This window comes from Sphaerodactylus townsendi, linkage group LG08 (assembly GCF_021028975.2).
Source record: "Sphaerodactylus townsendi isolate TG3544 linkage group LG08, MPM_Stown_v2.3, whole genome shotgun sequence".
Lineage (NCBI taxonomy): Eukaryota > Metazoa > Chordata > Lepidosauria > Squamata > Sphaerodactylidae > Sphaerodactylus > Sphaerodactylus townsendi.
Window position 1 is genome coordinate 3,113,047 of NC_059432.1, and position 18,001 is coordinate 3,131,047.

The 18,001-nt window shown below is 49.5% G+C and overlaps 1 protein-coding gene across 1 annotated transcript in view; it reads right to left on the bottom strand.

The window, feature by feature from the left end:
- Window positions 1-18,001, bottom strand: part of ZMIZ1 (zinc finger MIZ-type containing 1) — a 218,241-nt gene that overhangs the window by 21,642 nt on the left and 178,598 nt on the right. The window contains exons 10-11 of the mRNA XM_048505840.1: window positions 5,019-5,131; window positions 542-752 (exon numbers count right to left, since the gene is read on the bottom strand). Of these exons, the coding sequence (XP_048361797.1) occupies window positions 542-752; window positions 5,019-5,131 (324 nt within the window). The remainder of the gene's footprint in view (window positions 1-541; window positions 753-5,018; window positions 5,132-18,001) is intronic.

The window sequence follows — 18,001 nt, forward strand, 5'->3', positions numbered from 1 at the left end:
CAGAAGGTATCAAAGGCCCCTTCCGTACACGCAAAATAATGCGTTTTCAAACCACTTTCACAACTGTTTGCAAGTGGATTTTGCTATTCCGCACAGCTTTAAAGAGCACTGAAAGCAGTTTGAAAGTGCCTTATTCTGCATGTGCGGAATGAGCCTAACTAAGGCAGAAGAAATATAGTGCTAACCTAAAAGATGAACCACTTCCTGACTTCTAACGGAATGTCGAAATCTGCCACCTGAGGTTGGCGGTCTCATCCCACCTGACAGCTGTGCTACTGGACCATCTTTTCACCCCTTCTGCATAGACGACGGGGCTCTGACAGTGCCTCAGGCTAGAAATTGAACTGAGGTAAAGTTCATTGGCTTCCAAATTGTGTTTCTGGTTTAAAAGCAGAGCCTTGAAAAGGTCAACCAAGACAGGGGAGAAGTCTGGTGAAACGGAGAGTGTTTGACAGGACGCCTTCAGAAATGCCAAGGCCGTTTTTTCTTAAATCAGCCAAGACCTCAGAGCCGGCTGCTGCAGAAGGCCCCACATACTTACACAACAGCATGCGGTGACGGTGATTTGAATTGTGTTTCTTCCCGGCTGGCAGACGTGCTTGAGGTGCAGGGGTTTATGCGATGTCTTGTTGTCGCCTCGTTCGATGGTGAGCGGTGTAGCATTGACGCTGACCTGGACCGAGGCTGGCCAGTTGGTGTTCATCTGCCGGTCTTCATGGTGGTAACACTTGAACTGAAGCTCCAAGTCTGACCTGTCAAGCAAACCACTTTTTGTTGGCATAAGAACATAAGAACATAAGAACTAGCCTGCTGGATCAGACCAGAGTCCATCTAGTCCAGCACTCTGCTACTCGCAGTGGCCCACCAGGTGCCTTTGGGAGCTCACAGGCAGGAGGTGAAAGCAATGGCCTTCTGCTGCTGCTGCTCCTGAGCACCTGGTCTGCTAAGGCATTTGCAATCTCAGATCAAGGCAGATCAAGATTGGTAGTCATAGATCGACTTCTCCATAAATCTGTCCAAGCCCTTTTTAAAGCTATCCAGGTCCTGTGGCAGCAAATTCCATAAAAGAGCCTGCTTTGTCAAGCAGTAGGGGCAAGTCCAGTTGAGTCAGATTTCTGAAGCTAAGAAGGGCTGGCCTGGTTAGTCCTTTCAGAGGAAGTCCAGGTTCGCTACGCAACGAGAGGCAATGGCAAAACACCTCTGCTTGTCTCTTGCCTTGAAAACCCTGTGGTGCTGGGATCACCATGAGTTGGGGTTGACTTGATCACACAGTTAGTTCCTTGACCAGGATAGACATAAGAACAAGCCAGCTGGATCAGACCAGAGTCCATCTAGTCCAGCTCTCTGCTACTCGCAGTGGCCCACCAGGTGCCATTGGGAGCTCACGTGCAGGAGGTGAAAGCAATGGCCTTCTGCTGCTGCTGCTGCTCCCCCCGAGCACCTGGTCTGCTAAGGCATTTGCAATCTGAGATCAAGGAGGCAGGATTGGTAGCCATAGATCGACTTCTCCTCCATCAATCTGTCCAAGCCCCTTTTAAAGCTATCCAGGTTAGTGGCCATCACCCCCTCCTGTGGCAGCATATTCCAAACACCAATCACACGTTGCGTGAAGAAGTGTTTCCTTTTATTAGTCCTAATTCTTCCCCCCAGCATTCTCAGTGGATGCCCCCTGGTTCTAGTATTGTGAGAAAGAGAGAAAAATTTCTCTCTGTCCACATTTTCTACCCCAAGGCTAGCCTGGTCTTGTCAGATCTCAGAAGCTAAGTAGGGTCAGCCATGGTTAGTACTTGGATGGAAGACCACTGAGGGAAGTCCAGGGTTGCTATGTACACAGAGGCCGAATCCCCACTGCCGATTAATCCCGGGATACTCACCCGAAATATCTGAAGGTGCCAGCCATAGATGCAGGCATAACGCAAAGGCCAAAAACTGCCATATCACACCACACAACACGCACCCCCCTCCAACCCAGTTAATTCTAACCATGAAAATATTTGACAATGCACTGAAAGAAAACCCATATCACTGTGGGGATTTGACTTTTGTCAGATTTTCAGAACCTTTTCGGGTTCATTAAACCTGAATCCAAAAAATGCCAACAAAAAACATGGTACATTTCCCTAACCTGCATTTTCTCCTTGTTTCTGCTGCCCAGATCTTCTTGGCTACAGACAGCCATATAATACACTGGAACTAGAGCAGGGGTGTCCAACTCTGGTGCTTCAGATGTTCATGGACTACAATTCCCATCAGCACACTCTCTTTTTGAACTGTTACCACCTGGCAGACGATACAGGTCTATCAACACTAGGGCAAAGAGGTTTAGAGACAGCTTCTACTCTAGAGCTGTGGCGATGCTGAACTCTGCGGTTTCGTGTTGATGTGTTTGGGGCTGTGTAGGGATGGGTGGAGGAAGGGGAAAGTGAGGATGGGGTATGAGTCTGAAATTGTGTGCATCGAGGGATGCTGCTGTAAATTTCGTTGTGCGTGCACAATGACAATAAAATGCTTATGCTTATGCTTATCAGCAGGGGCTGATGGGAATTGTAGTCCATGAACATCTGAAGCACCAGAGTTGGACACCTCTGAGGCAGCAACCTCAGTGGGATCAGTGGGCCTGTTCTCACTCTCCTGCTTTCTGCTTGTCAACTGACCCTGAACCCCCTTTTTCAAGATAGGAAGTGCACCGAGATGCCTTTAAGACCAGGCCTTGCAAGCGGAAGAGGTTAAACTGGGAACAATTAATTATATTTTCTCCACTGCAGATCACAACACTTCACAGCAGTTCTGGAAACCCATTTCAAAGCATCTCAGCTTGCAGCCACTCCTTAACCATGGTCGTTTCCCCACTTACCTGCTGCTGCGCACTACTCTCCCCAAGTAGCGCGGGGTCCCCCGGGACTCCCCACTACAGCGGCGGCGACAACGCAGCCGCCCCGACACTGCCACTGTTGCGCCCCCTCAGCGCGCGTCATTTCTGGCGCTCCTCAAAACGGCACCTTTTGATGTCGTGGGGAAGCCCGGGAGCGCACCAGAAATGACGCGCGTTGGGAGTAGCGCTCAGCAACCTTTGGTCGAGGTAAGTGGGGAAACGACCCATGTTTAGGCATTCAGATGTGACGCTTACTCCACCCTGGTTCAGGAAAGCGAACCACAAGTGAAGCATTATGTCTGAGCAATCTCTCTGCCTTCTTTTGCTTCTCGAAAGCAACCACCAACAAACACTGACAGTGGGAGCTATTTCCATAGCATAAAGATTGTTCTCATAAATTGCACATTTTGAAGGAAAATACTTGAGGGTGCTTTATGTTGTGATGCACTTAAAATTAATTTAAATATATGTCCGCAAACGTTGGTGTGCCAAGCTTTTTTGTTTGGTTGTCTCAAAAAGCTGTGGGCGTTAAGGAACAGCCCAGTGCCTGAGTGCGGCTCTATAAATCTGCAGAATGAGTCTGTGCGGTCCCAGGGGTGACTACTTATTAATAGGAATCAGCAAATAACCACACAGGCTCCCTCTGCTGTTGTTACTCCGAGATAATGAAAAACAAGTCAGCTATATAAGGATCGGAAATTTAGAGCATTGACTCTCGGACGTGACCTGTGGAAAACTGATCTCCATTTCAAATGAAAGGAGACTTGGGGCCTTTCCCCACTTACCGTTTGCGGCGCGCTACTTTCAGCGCGAGCGATTTCTGCCGCGGGGTCGTGTTCCCCACTGCCCCGCGGTCAGAAGGTGCCATTTCTTCAGCGCCAGAAATGACGCGCACTGAGGGGACGTGAGAGCGCAGAGTCGGGGCGGCTGCGTTGTCGCCGCCCGGACTCGTGGGGAGCGCCGCTGGACCACGAGCTATTTGGGGAGAGTAGCGCGCAGCAAATGGTAAGTGGGGAAAGGGCCAAAGTGGCCAATTTGCCAATGTCCCCTGGCCAATGCCACAGCACTCAAGTGGCTCCATGAACCGTGCGCGCAGACTGGTGCAGTCTAACAGCTGCTTGTGCTTTGGTCATGCTAAGGGGCCCTGGGATCATACAAATTGCACAAAAGTCAGTTGGGGTGTCCCTGTTAACCACAGTTAATGCGAATTGGGTAAGGATGGAAAGAACCTGCAACTAGAAAGAGATTAGAAGAAGAAGAAGAAGAAGAAGAAGAAGAAGAAGAAGAAGAAGAAGAAGAAGAAGAAGAAGAAGAAGAAGAAAAGAGTTGGATTTATATCCCCCCTTTCTCTCCTGTAGGAGACTCAAAGGGGCTTATAAACTCCTTTCCCTTCCCCCCTCACAACGAACACCCTGTGAGATAGGTGGGGCTGAGAGAGCTCAGAAGAACTGTGACTAGTCCAAGGTCACCCAGCTGGTGTGTGTGGGAGTGTACAGGCTAATCTGAATTCCCCAGATAAGCCTCCACAGCTCAGGGAGCAGAGCGGGGAATCAAACCCGGTTCCTCCAGATTAGAGTACACCTGCTCTTAACCAATACAACACTGCTGCTCTAGGGGAGGCAGAATGTAGTTTCACAGTGAGGGCTACAGTCCCAAGCCTGGCAACTGGTGGGAAGTTCAAGGGTGGAGCCACAGGGCCATAACGTCATGTGTGCTGCTAGGACATTTATGGGGAAAATCGAGCAGTGGCACAGGTTAGCTCTGGGAAACACAAGAACATGTATGGTTTCTGATAATTCCGTAGAGTTTCTGATTCCTAGGCCTTCCCTATGTCACTTTGGGGCATGCGCTAGAAATGATGTAATGCCGCAGCAAGTGTCGTGGCTTTCCCCACTACAGAGGAGCTGGTCAACTCAAGTAGTTTCCTTCATAGTGGGAGGGCTATTTATTCCAGGCTGTCCCCACAGCAACTGAGTTGGCCCCCTGGAACCCAGCTAAGTGGGCTGGGATCATCTTTGTGCCTGTTTCGGCCTCGGGACAGGATTGGCGCCAGGTTACGCAAGGGAAACGGAGCTGCTTCTTTTTTTTTTTTTTTAAGAAGCCTGGTTCGCCAGCCATTCTCCCTGCTTCATGACGCCACAGCTGCCTGTGATTGGTTGGAACGGATGAGGTGTCAAGCTCGATGCTTCCCACTTTGAAGCTGCACGACTCCTTGTTCAGCAGAAAAGTGTCTGTAACTGGCACAAGGATGTCGAAGTTCTGGGGTGGAGAGGAACTGAGACAAAACAATGTTGAGCTCGGTGGCAGTGGGATTCACTGAGGCTGCCTAGGGTGGAAACCAGTTCAACTCTGTCAGTGGGGAAAGCCCCAAAAGGTCTGTGCTGGGGAAAGGAAGGAACAGAGTTTGTAAGCCGCTTTGAGTCATCTCACAGGAGAGAAAGGAGCAGTATAAATCCAAACTCTTCTTCTCTTCTTAATCTTCCGAACTGGATTTGTTTACCCGCTCTTGCGCATGACAGCTGGGTGACCTTGAGCTAATCGCAGTTCTCTGAACTCTCAGAGCCACCTGTCTCACAAGGTGTCTTACATGGTGAGGGGAAGGTGAAGTAGTTTATAAGCCACCTTGAGTCTCCTCCCAAGACAGAAAGGCAGGATATAAATCCAAACTCCTCCTCCTCCTCCTCCTCCTCCTCCTACTCCTACTCCTACTCCTACTCCTCCTCTCCCCACAACAGACAACAGATATCAGTTCCGCTTTGGAGGGAAACTTCCCATGGAGATTGAATTCTATGGCATGGCATTCTCTTATGGCCCTTCCCAATCCGACTCTGCCCTTCCCAGTTTCTATCCCCCAAATCGCCAAGTATTCCCCACCTAAGAGTTGCCAGCTCTATTTCTTCCCCTAACTCAGTGGTGGTGAACTCCATGGGCACCTGGTGCCAGAGGTGGCACTCCCAGAGCCCCTCTCTGTGGGCACACACAGAGTCGTCCCCTTCCCCCCACATCTAGGCTGGCTGGGTCAGCTGGCTCCCATGATTAGCATTAAACCCAAGACCTAGTTTTGGGAAGCTGTAGGTAACCCCTGTTCAGCTGTTAAACCCCACTGATTTTCCCCTGTCAAGAACTAAAGCGATCCCTACCTGGGAGGAGCTCGGTTGCTGGCAATGGGCATGCTTCTTGAGTAAACCCTCCAAGGGTTGTGATTCAACTAGTTGAAGAGTTGCATGGTTGCTTCCAAAGCAAAGCCACCCACTACCACCAAGCTTACCTTAGTAATGCACTGGAGCCAACCAAGCGATTCTAAACTAAAACCTCAGTATTCAGGTTAAATTGCCATCTTGGCACTTTGCAATAAATAAGTGGGTTTTGGGTTGCAATTTGGGCACTCGATCTCAAAAAGGTTTGCTATCACTGCCCTAGCTCATCCGCTGGCCCTCTTCACCTAACAGCAGTGGCGTAGAAGGTTAAGAGCTCATGTATCTAATCTAGAGGAACCAGGTTTGATTCCCCGCTCTGCCACCTGAGCTGCTGTGGAGGCTGGCCTGGGAATTCAGATTAACCTGTACACTCCCACACACGCCAGCTGGGTGACCTTGGCTAGTCACACAGCTTCTTGAGCTCTCTCAGCCCATCTACCTGACAGGGTGTTTGCTGTGAGGGGGAAGGGCAAGGAGATTGTCAGTCTCCTTTGTCTCTCCCAGGAGAGAAAGGGGATGAGGCAATTCAGTCTCCTCCCTTCCTCTTCCTTCCTCCTCCTCCTCCCTCCTCCCTCCCTCCTCCTCCTTCTTTCTCTTCTTCTTCTTCAACCTGAGGGCAATGCAGTAACCAAAATATGTCAATCAAAGAAATGCTAGTTAATTCCAGCTGCTCTCGCCATTCCCTCACACCCCCAAGTTTCCCTGCAGTCTGAAGCTGTATTCTTGTTTTCAATTCACATGCAACGCCCCTCTCCCTATATAATTATCATAAAAAAAAAGGGAAAGAACCTTGTAACTTGGTGCTGTTGTGGGGTGTCCCATAGGAAAACTCGAACCTGGCCCCACCCCCAAACAGGAAAGCCACGCTTTGCAGCCAGTGGGCTTTGAAAATTGGGTTCTCACATGCAGGTATTGATAAACTATTCATCTGCCTGGCATTAGCCATCGAATGGAACAGGGGTTCTTTATTTCATCGGACAATGCTATTTGTAACCTTACACCTCCTCATTGCTGGCACAATTGCTTCCTCAGCAGGACGGGGCATTTCTAAAAGTGTCTTAATTATTTCACATGCCTCAATGTCGCTCCAGCTGGCTCCGCCACTTGGAGAAAGGGAGTTGAGAACTTTATTGTGTTGCTCGTGACTCCGCGTGGGTCTTAAAAAAATCTGACCTCTGAGGTGTAGAGGTCGTGGCAGGCCACAGGGCAGAAATACATGGCACGTGGCACGCCAAGCCGGGCATGCCACGCCGGTGTGGCAGAGAAGGCCACAAGCGAGGCAAGGGACTTGGGGGAGCGTTGACAGTCACCACCTGAGTTCAGCCACCTAAGGTGAAGTGGGGTGACTTAGAAGTCCGACCAGGCTTTGGACCCGACCTAAGAACTCTCTGAAAATTACCCAGGAGAACGATTGATTTTACACCACTTCACAAGCCAACATTTCCCCTGAAGCCATGCTGGTGGGAAATCCAGCCCATCACAGTTAAGATAATTTTAGACCCATTTGCCTCTTTGAACTTTGTTCCTCAAGGACCTGGGCTATCTCTGTATCAGTTAGAGTAGGCACAGCCAACTCCATGGTCCCTCCAGATGTTCAGCAACCCATCAGCCCCTGCCAGCATGGCCAATTGGCCAATTAGTCCTTGACAGCCACTGTGGAATCTCTGTATCAGTTAGAGTAGGCATGGCCAACCTATGGTGCTCTAGATGTTCATGGGCTACAATTCCCATCAGCCCCTGCCAGCATGGCCAATTGGCCAATTCATCCTTGACAGCCACTGTGGCATCTCTGTATCAGTTAGAGTAGGCATGGCCAACCTATGGTGCTCTAGATCAGGGGTAGGGAACCTGCGGCTCTCCAGATGTTCAGGAACTACAATTCCCATCAGCTCTCATTAGTGAGACATTGGTTATTGATGGGAATTAGAAGCCCTGCAACATCTGGAGAGCCGCAGGTTCCATACCCATGCTCTAGATGTTCACGGACTACAATTCCACCATCAGCCTCGCCAGCATGGCCAATTCGGCCAATTTTGTCCCTTGGACAGCCACTGTGGCATCTCTGTATCAGTTAGGATAACCCATGGCGCCCAGATGTTCACACGGACTACAATTCCCATCAGCTCGCCAGCATGGCCATCACAATTAGTCCTTGACAGCCACTGTGGCATCTCTGCATCAGTTAGAGTAGGTTGCAGGGCTGGAGGAATTTTAGTCCATGAACATCTGGAGCACCATAGGCTGGCCACCCTGAGTTAGAGTCTTGGACCATAGAGTCCTGATCTTCACAACAGCCCTGAGAGGTAATGAGAAAACACGACTAGCCCAAGATCTTGACCTCCTCACAACAGTCCAAAGTGAGGTAGGCTGAGGAGAAGCTGACTGGCCCAGGGTCTCTTTGATCCTACAGTCCTGGGTTCCTCTCCCAACAACCCTGTGAGGTGGGCAGAACAGGATTTGAAGCTGGTGTGTCCCAGATAGCTCTCTGATCTCTGCAATCGGGCACTGTTTTTTCCAGAGATTTTCAGAACCTTTTAACAGGGCCATCAACATTCACATATAACCCCAAAGTAATATAACCCCAAAGCAATGTGGTGTAGCAGTTAGATGTCAAGAACCCGCAATGCTTGAGAAAAGCAGAAGGTAGTAATTATAATGAATCATATTATATAAAAGTCCTATTACACAGCCAAAAGAAATAAAATGTCACAAATGTTAAACACCCTCTCACCATAATAACTCTCAATAGAAACTCAGGACGACAACATTGTTCTCCAGCAACACCTAAACGCCAGATCGATGGCAGGCAACTTATTACTTGAAGTGACCAGACGCTTCTCCTGACGGGTCTCTTTTCAGAGGTCGTGCTGATATCACATAAACAGTAATTTGATACAGAACAAAAATAGTAATGATAGCCGAGATCCTCTCCAAGATGCCAGCCACGGATGCAGATGAAACGTCAGGAGACAATGCTACGGGAACACGGCCATACAGCCTGGAAACCACACAACGCCCCAGCCACAAAGAATCTGGTAGAAAGGTTGATTATGAGTCAAGAAGAAGAAGAAGAAGAAGAAGAAGAAGAAGAAGAAGAAGAAGAAGAAGAAGAAGAAGAAGAAGAAGAAGAAGAAGAAGAAGAAGAAGTCTTCTCAAAGGGACTTAATCTCCTTTCCTTTCACCTGCCCCACAACAAATACCCTGTGAGATGGGTGGGGCTGAGAGAGCTCTGAAGAACTGCGGGATCTTATCTAAGGTCACCCAGCTGGTATGTGTTGAGGGCACAAGCGAATCTGGTTCACTATATAAGCCTCTGCTCACGCAGAGGAGTCGGGAATCAAACCCAGTTCTCCAGATTAGAATCCACCTGCTCTTAACATCCACACCACGCTGGCTCTCCGTAGATCATGTAAGTACAGCAGGATAGCTGAGATTCTGGGGTAATGAAAGGCCAACTATCTGTCCTTCACCAGATACAAATTCACAGGTTATGTACCAGTGTGAATCAAAACAGTAGCCAAGTAGCAGGCTATCCGAATCTGGGAAACGGGTTCAGATCCCTCCACTGCCAATAAATAAACTCCACTGCCTGTCACACCCTTCAGCCCAACCTACTTCACAGGGTAAGTGGTTGTGGGAAGATAACATGTGCAAGGAAGACACTCGACGAGCCCTCTCGAAGGAGCAAGAGAGGTATAGAAATACAGCCCAGAGATACAGGGATAACATAAACCCGATGTAAACCCCATGCTCAGGAATGGTTGACCCAGTAAGGGTGGAGACTCAAAGCAGCAAAAGGTTGCAGAGCTTCATTTGAGGAGACAAGGTTACCAGACTCAGGACCTTTGATTTGTATAAGCCCCCAACACCTTGTTGCGCTCTCTTTTTAGGGTTGTAATGGGTGAGAGTTCTCCTGGAAACCTTCATCATGTTGAATCCTGTTCACCAAGCCCTTGGAGTCTTCAGGAGCCAACCCACTTGCAGGAAGAATTGGACTTGGCAAATATCAGAAGACTGTAACTAGAAGGATTTTGGAAATGAAACCTGAACAGGACCTTGTAGTGGATGTTAAATGTTGATGTTATATGTTAAGAAAAGTAAACCATTTTGTTTTTTAAAATTGCTGTTGCAAACTCCATCTAAAGTTCTGCACCCCATTAGAACCCACAAGCTGAGGTTACACCGTATCATTCCAGAACAGTAAACGTCAGTAATGTTTATGTTTTTACCACTTTGTTGGAAACGCCATATTTGGTTCGATGCTGAGACGACTAATCATTCCCTGTCTTCGTGGACAGTCACAAAATGGAGGTTGCTGGAAGGGTTGAGGAAAATTCTTGGTCTCCTACGGCACAGCAATGGACAGCTGACGGTTTTCACGCAAGGGGCAATAAATACATCACCTTGGTAACCAAGAACCCCATGAAATCTCTACAAAAGGGCAAGAGATTTTTCTTCAGGCAGCTGGACAAACAAATCGCCCAGACTGGAATTGCGGTCGGCCACAATGTAAGTACTGGAGCATGTTTGAGTGTACCGCCCCTGGCACTGGCAAAATTTCAGCTTGCCTTGGTGCATCAGGGATTCAGAAACAGGTTGCCCCAGCCAGATGAATCATAGAATGAGAGAGTTGGAAAGACCTCAAGATCCATCAAGTCCAACCCCGCAAAGCAGGAACACAGAATCAAAGAACTCCCGACAGATGGCCAACCAGTTTCGTTGAAAAACATCCACAGAAGGAGACTTCCACCACACTGAGGGAGTGCATTCCACTGTTGAACAGCTCTGGACGGTCAGGCAGTTTTTCCCGATGTTTAGGTGGAATCTCCCTTCCTTCACCTGAACCCGGCCTCCCTGGTCCCAGCCCCGAGCAGAAGAAAACAAGTTTGCTCCCAACCAACATGACATCCAGAGGTGATCCACCAGTTCTCCACTTCTGTAGTGGCTACATTAATTTTTCTGAGTACCGAAGGTTACTAAAGCAACCTCCTGCCCGGGATAGGGACTGAGGTACGCAAAGGGCGGCTCACCGTTTGAATCCCACCACCATCGAACTCGTTATTACAATTTTGATCCCACCTCACCGATGACATAAGAACATAAGAACAAGCTACAGGCTGATCAGACCAGTCCATCTAGTCCAGCTCTCTGTTACATCCCTTCAAATATCTAAACATGGCTATCATGTCACCTCGTAACCTTCTCTTCACCAAACTAAACACCCCAGCTCCCTAAGTCTCCCTCACAGGGCACGGACTCCAGACCTTTGACCATTTTACGTCTCCCTCTGCAATCTGCCTCCAGCCTGGTTCATTATTCCTTCTTGAATTGTGGTGCCCAGAACTGGACAATGACCTGTATGCAGGTCTGACCGATGCAGAAATAGAGAGGGACAATTACATCCCAAATCTTGGCTCTAATGCCCTGCCCGTGAACCAGAGAGAAAGGACACAGCTCTGTAATCCCCAGGGAATCTCTGCCTTTCACTTCCAAACAAAAACTCATGTTCTGTTGGAACAGCTCGGTTTCATCAGCCCCAGAGCCCAGCCTTGGTATCCAAGCGTCCAGCCTCGTTAAGACCCGAGAATTAGGCAAAAGTATCACCTACCGGATAAAGAAGTTGCCGAGAATTGGCACATGGGTGACCTCGGCAGGTCTCCAAGAGATATCATGAGGATGTCGCATCGTGCCAAAATGTCACCTGGAGCGTACCAATCCTGCTAGGCTGCTGGCAGTCCTGAGAGGGGCGGCGCAGCCCGTCATAGCTGATGCTTAGTACCTAGCTGAGGTGAATCCCGGTTAGCTGCATCTGTTGCAATGCCAGAATGGGAACGGGTGGAAAGACGCAACGGATAGCTCTGCCATATTTCTAGACCGAAGTGTCCAATTGCCCCGATAACATGATGCGCATGGAATTGTTGATTCCCTTAAGAGTCTGCCTGTTGCAGCTCTTCGTGAGTCTCTGCTCTGGCCTCAAGGCCTCCGTGTGTCAAGTGTCCATTAATTAGGCTTAGGCCTGCATTGGGTCCACTTGTTTCAGTGTAGAATGCAGGCTTTGCTAAGCCTGAAGAGGAGGCAGCCTCGTTTATCTCTGCATGAGTCACTGTTTTTTTTCTAGAAATTCTCAGCCGGAGCATGTAATAACTCTGCATCACAAGCAATTGGATTGTTCAGTCATTCCTGAGGCAGAAATACAACAGGGCCATCACCCCTGAAAGGAGGCTGTCTGATGAGACTCTGCAGGAGTCACTGTTCTAATCCTTGCAAAACACAGTGAGCGGTCTCTTCTCAGGGTTGGTAAAGCTACACAGGAATTCTGGGATTTAGGGGTGTAAATCTCACCCCAGAGCCAAGTTAGAAGTTGGTTAAGGAATTAGGAAGTTCCAGCTGAGAAAATGGAAGATTTCTAGCAACTGTGCTTTTTAATCAACTACATCTGGCCCTTTAAGCGCTTTCCCTACTTTGAGAGCTGTTCCGGCCTCACTGGTGCAGCAAACCTTCAAGCTTGACTGCTGTAATGTGCTTTCTGCAGGGCTGCCCTTGAAGACTGTTTGGAAACTGTGATTGGTGTTGCAGAATAGAGCAGTCAGCTTTTCTGGTCATGGGCCTTCCCTTGAAAAAAAAGCCCAATTAGCTATGGTAGAAGACTAGGAGGAGTTTGGATTTACACCCTGCTTTTTTTCTCCACCCTGCTGAGTCTCCAAGTGGTTTACAAAAATCCCTTCCTCCTTTTCCTACAACAGATACCTCATGGTGGGGAGGCTCAGAGAGTTCGGAGAACTGGTCTGGGCCCAGTGGGTGGGATCCAAAAATTTTAGTAACAGGTTCCATATGGTGGATTCAACTGTATGAAGGCCAATGGGGCTGGGCGGGAACTCCTCACAAGCGGGGTATCTGGGGCGGGGCATTCCCGGGCGGGCTGGCAAGGACGCAGCTACCTCGCGCCGGGTTCCCTGGGTGGGAACGAATGCACGCAGGGCAGGCTGCCACGCACGCCGGTGCCCCTCCTGCTAGACTGCTTCAAGTTCTCATGCTGCTACTGCTGAGAGGGGAGGGCGCAACTAAGGCAAAAAATCACGTGGCAAAATCACCATTAGCTACCCTCGCACACACAAATAATGAGAACCTACTGAACCCAGAGAACCTGTTGATCCCACCTCTGGTCTGCCACAGGTCACCCAGCAGGCTTCATGTGGAGGAGCCGGGAATCGAACTCGGTTCTCCAGACTGTAGTCCACTTGCTCTTAACCACCACACCAGTACCACCTCAGCCACACCGTGAAATGGGACGCACTGTATGGTGTGGCTAACCCATTCTTGGATAATTTGGGCGGAGCCTAGGGAAGCTATAAAGTTAGTGAAAACTGTCCCCAAAAGCAGCCATCGCCTGAGATCTGATTTCCATCTGGAAATAGCTGTAATTTGGGAGGCCTCGGGTCTCACTCTAGATGTTGGTAACTCCTAAGGCTAGGTTACATTCAGGCAGAATTGAATCCTGCCTTCAGCTTCTGTGTTTTTGGGGGGAGGGGAGAGGAATGTATTTCCCAACCTCTCCAAACTCACACAGTCTCAGGGGTTCAGATAGACACGCTCACATACCACCTTCTCCCTCGAAAAAGGTTCGTGTTGGACGGTTGCCATGGACACCACATTCAGATCCCATTCCGATATGCTCAGCAGACGAGAAGTGCTGCCATCGTTGCGGGCCTGGGAGTGGATGTCCTTGCAACGGGGTGGGGGGTGGGCTGGGGGGGGGGAGAAAGGGCGGAGAGCGGATACAGGTGGCTGGATTGTGAGCCGTTTGTTTTGCTAGTGCGATGCCTGCCCCATCGCCAGATTCAGAACGGACCAGTTTTCATATGGATCTCAGTATTCGGCCAGCCGGTCGCACAGACACAGATATTTTGTTGGGTTTTGTTGTTGTTGCGAATGTGGCATATTCTGGCTTTGACCCGGATGGCCCAGGCCACCCCGATCCCGTCAGATCTTGGAAGCTAAGCGGCGTTGCCCTGCGTTCTATAGGAGGTCTTGATCCTTGAAACCATAAACAGGCTTGAATTCCTCTCCTGGAATGTTGCTGGTTGGTGCAAGAGGAGTATCAATCCTGGCTTTATTTCCTATTTGAGAAAATTTTGATTTGATCCTACTTCAGGAAACATAAGTATCTAATGTTATAACCCCTTCATGGTTATCAGCCACACTGCCTTAGCTTCTAGAGTCAAAAAAATATGGATTTCCTCCTGGTGGTTTAACTATTCTAGTTTCCAAATATATCAACTTCACAGTTTTACCAAGCTGTCCCCCTATAGCACAAGCCATTAAAATTCACCTAGGAAAGTCTTGTAGTAAATGTTTAGCAGTGGTGTAGTGGCTAAGAACAGTGGCTAAGAGCAGGTGCATTCTAATCTGGAGGAACTGGCTTGATCAGCCTGCCGCCTGAGCTGTGGGAGGCTTCTTGGGGAATTCAGATAGCCTGTGCACTCCCACACACGCCAGCTGGGTGACTCCATGAAGTCACTGGAGCTCGCTCAGCCCCACCTACCTCACAGGGTGTTTGTTGTGAAGGGCAAGGAGATTGTAAGCCCCTTTGAGTCTCCTACAGGAGAGAAAGGGGGGATATAAATCCAAACTCTTCTTCTTCTTCTTCTTATATCCCCACAGGCTTAATTCATGGTATGCTGTTGAGAACTTGGGAAAAATTCATGACTTACATTGAAGAGCTGGAAAACAATCCCTTTCCTCTATTGAAATAATTTTGGTTGGTGATTTTAATGCTAGATGGCAACTGTGTGTACTCTTTTATTGGACAGTGTGACTCAGACTGGCATGCAATTTTTTATTTACTCCTGCAGTTCGCAATCAAAAAATACAGGCCTCCCAGATTACTCTATCAGAGTCATTTATTGCAGGGGTCTGCAACCTGTGGCCATGCTGGCAAGGGCTGATGGGAATTGTAGTCCATGCACCTCTGGAGAACCACAGGTTGTAGAGCCCTGGTTTACTGGAAAGGCAACGAAGAGAAGAAGAAGAAGAGTTTGGATTTATCCCCTCTCCCCGTAGGAGACTAAAGGGGTTTACATCTTCCTTGCCCTCCCCTCACTTCACAACAAACACCTCTGTGAGGTGGGTGGGCTAGAGAGCTCCAAGAAGCTGTACTAGCCCAAGGGTCACCCAACTGGCATGTGTGGGAGTGCGCGGTTAATCTGAATTCCCCAGATAAGCTCCACAGCTCATGGTTAGAGCTGGAATCAAATCCGGTTCCTCCAGATTAGATACACGAGCTCTTAACCTCCTACGCCACTGCTTGCACCCAGCTTGCAAGAAGCCGGCTTTTGCAACCCCCTTTATCCAGAAACTATCCCCGTCTCCCATTTTCCAAAAGAATGTAAGAAAGGATGTAAAGAGTTACTGGAGCTTAATTCTGTCAGCTGCCAGAAAGAGATAGGGACCCATCTGGCCTTCCCCGTTGGAGCGTCAGAAACATCCTGCTTCCCACAGGAGTGAAAGAGGGTCAGGGATAAGCCGAGTTATCCACTTAGCAGAGTGCGAAAAGGGGGGAAGAGAAGATCAAGGAAAGAATGTTCCATGAACCCGAGCATTCCATTTAGCAGGCAAGGCCCACATCTCTGAAAGCAGTTAACGTTGACATGGAAACATCTCAGCCATGTAGATTCAGCCACTGTCGGTTTTATACGCCGGGGTCTGGTTCTCTCAATCGCTCAAGGTCGCAGTCCTGACAGCCGATGAAGCTCCAGGGTTACACGCTGGCGGCGCTACATGGAAACCGTGTAAACCTGCTCGTTCGCAAAGATCACCCGGGGAGGGCTCTCCGTTGGTTCATTTGGGAGAAATTTGGGAGACGGGTACCAGACTTCTGGAATGCTCTTCCCACAGAAGCCCCAAGCCAGGTGAAGGTATTTTTATTTAGATGGTGTTTACCATCTAGTTCTGAGATTCACCCAAGAAGGATACTGACAAGTCACCGGGTCCAGAGGAGGGCAATCAAAACCGTCAAAGGTCTTGAATCCATGCCCTACAAGGAAAGACTTAGGGAACTGGGGGTGTTTAGTTTGGTGAAGAGAAGGCCATAGACATGATAGCCATGTTCAGATATCTGAAGGATGTCATGTTATGAGGGAGCAAGCTTGTTTTCTGTTGCTCCAGAGACCAGGACCAGGGAGTCATAATTCATGACGTGGAAAGAGATTCGACAGTCAGGGCTGTTCAACCATGGAATGCACTCACTGAGTGTGTGGTGGAGTCTCCTTCGGGAGAGGTTTTTCTAAGAGAGGCTGGATGGCCATCTGTCAGGAGTGCTTTGATTATGTAAGGCTCCCTGCATTGTAAGGGGTGATGGGTCCTTGCATGCCACCCCTCCCCTCCCCTCCCCTCCCCCTCCCCCTTGCATGCCACCCCTCCCCTCCCTTGCATGCCACCCCTCCCTCCTCCTCCCCCTTGCATGCCACCCCTCACCTCCCTTGCATGCCACCCCTCACCTCCTCCCCTCCCCCTCCCCCTTGCATGCCACCCCTCCCTCCTCCTCCCCCTTGCATGCCACCCCTCACCTCCTCCCCCTCCCCCCGCCAGGCCACCCTCCCTCCCTCCACTCCCCTTGCATGCCACCTCCCTCCCTCCTCCCTAGGGTGGTTGGCCCATGTCCAGATGCTGGGACCCCTCCCATTCCCTAGCATGCCACCCCTCCCTGACATTGTCACGATACAGGGTTTGGGGACTCTTCTAGAGGCTCCAGAGGGGAAGCATCGGTGTGGAACTGCTGTATCCAGATCAGTGTGCTGATGACCATTGAAATGCAGTAGCTGTGCCAACCAGCCAATCTCCCATACATCACAGTGAATGATCTGCCTTAAATTCAAGAACTGTTCACACCACCTTGGCTTTTTCCATCAATGGAGGAAAGGTGGTTACAGAGGAAAGGATGCAGCCAGTGGTGTGTTAAGAGCAATGTGTCGGGGAAGCTGATGCATTCATGCTCGGCAGAGAGTGGGAAGGTTGCAAACACATCTCTCTTTCAAGCTGTGAAATGTTGTTGGCAGAAATGGCTAAGCTGAATAGCCCAGCCTAGCCCAATCTCTTGGAATCTGAACAGCTCTTCGAATCTGAACACATTAGCCCAGGTTGGTCTGTGGATGGGAGACCACCAAGGAAACTCAGAGGCAGCAAATGGCAAACCACCCCTGCATGTCTTCTGCCCTGACCTGGATTTAATCTATAAGCAACAGCCCGATCTCAACATCAGAAGCCCCTTAGAATTCCTGAACAGGTCATCCCAGGTTGGTATTTGGAGGGGAGTCCACCAAGAAGCCCAGAGGAAGAAAATGGCAAACCACCCCTGCATGTCTTCTGCCCTGACCTGGATGACCCAGGCTAGCCTGATCTCAACAGCCCTTAGAATTCCTGAACAGGTTTCAGTTTAGTGGGTTGGTATTTTCAGTGGGTATCACCAAGTAGCTCGAGGCAGAAAATGGCAAACCACCCCTGCATGTCTTCTGCCCTGACCTGGATGACCCAGGCTAACCTGATCTCAACAGCCCTTAGAATTCCTGAACAGGTCATCCCAGGTTGGTATTTGAAGGGAGACCACCAAGAAGCCCAGAGGCAAAAAATGACAAACCACCTCCGCATGTCTTTTGCCCTGACCTGGATGACCCAGGCTAGCCCGATCTCAACAGCTCTTGGAATCTGAACAAGTCAGCCCAGGTTGGTATTTGGAGGGGAGACCACCAGGAAGCCCAGAGGCAGAAAATGGCAAACCACCTCTGCATGTCTTTTGCCCTGACCTGGATGACCCAGGATCTCAACAGCTCTTGGAATCTGGAAATGTGTCAGCCTAGGTAGGTATTTAGTGGGGAGTCCACTAAGGAAGCTCTAGGGATCGCAACTGGCATCTTCAGAGGATCCTCTGAAGATGCCA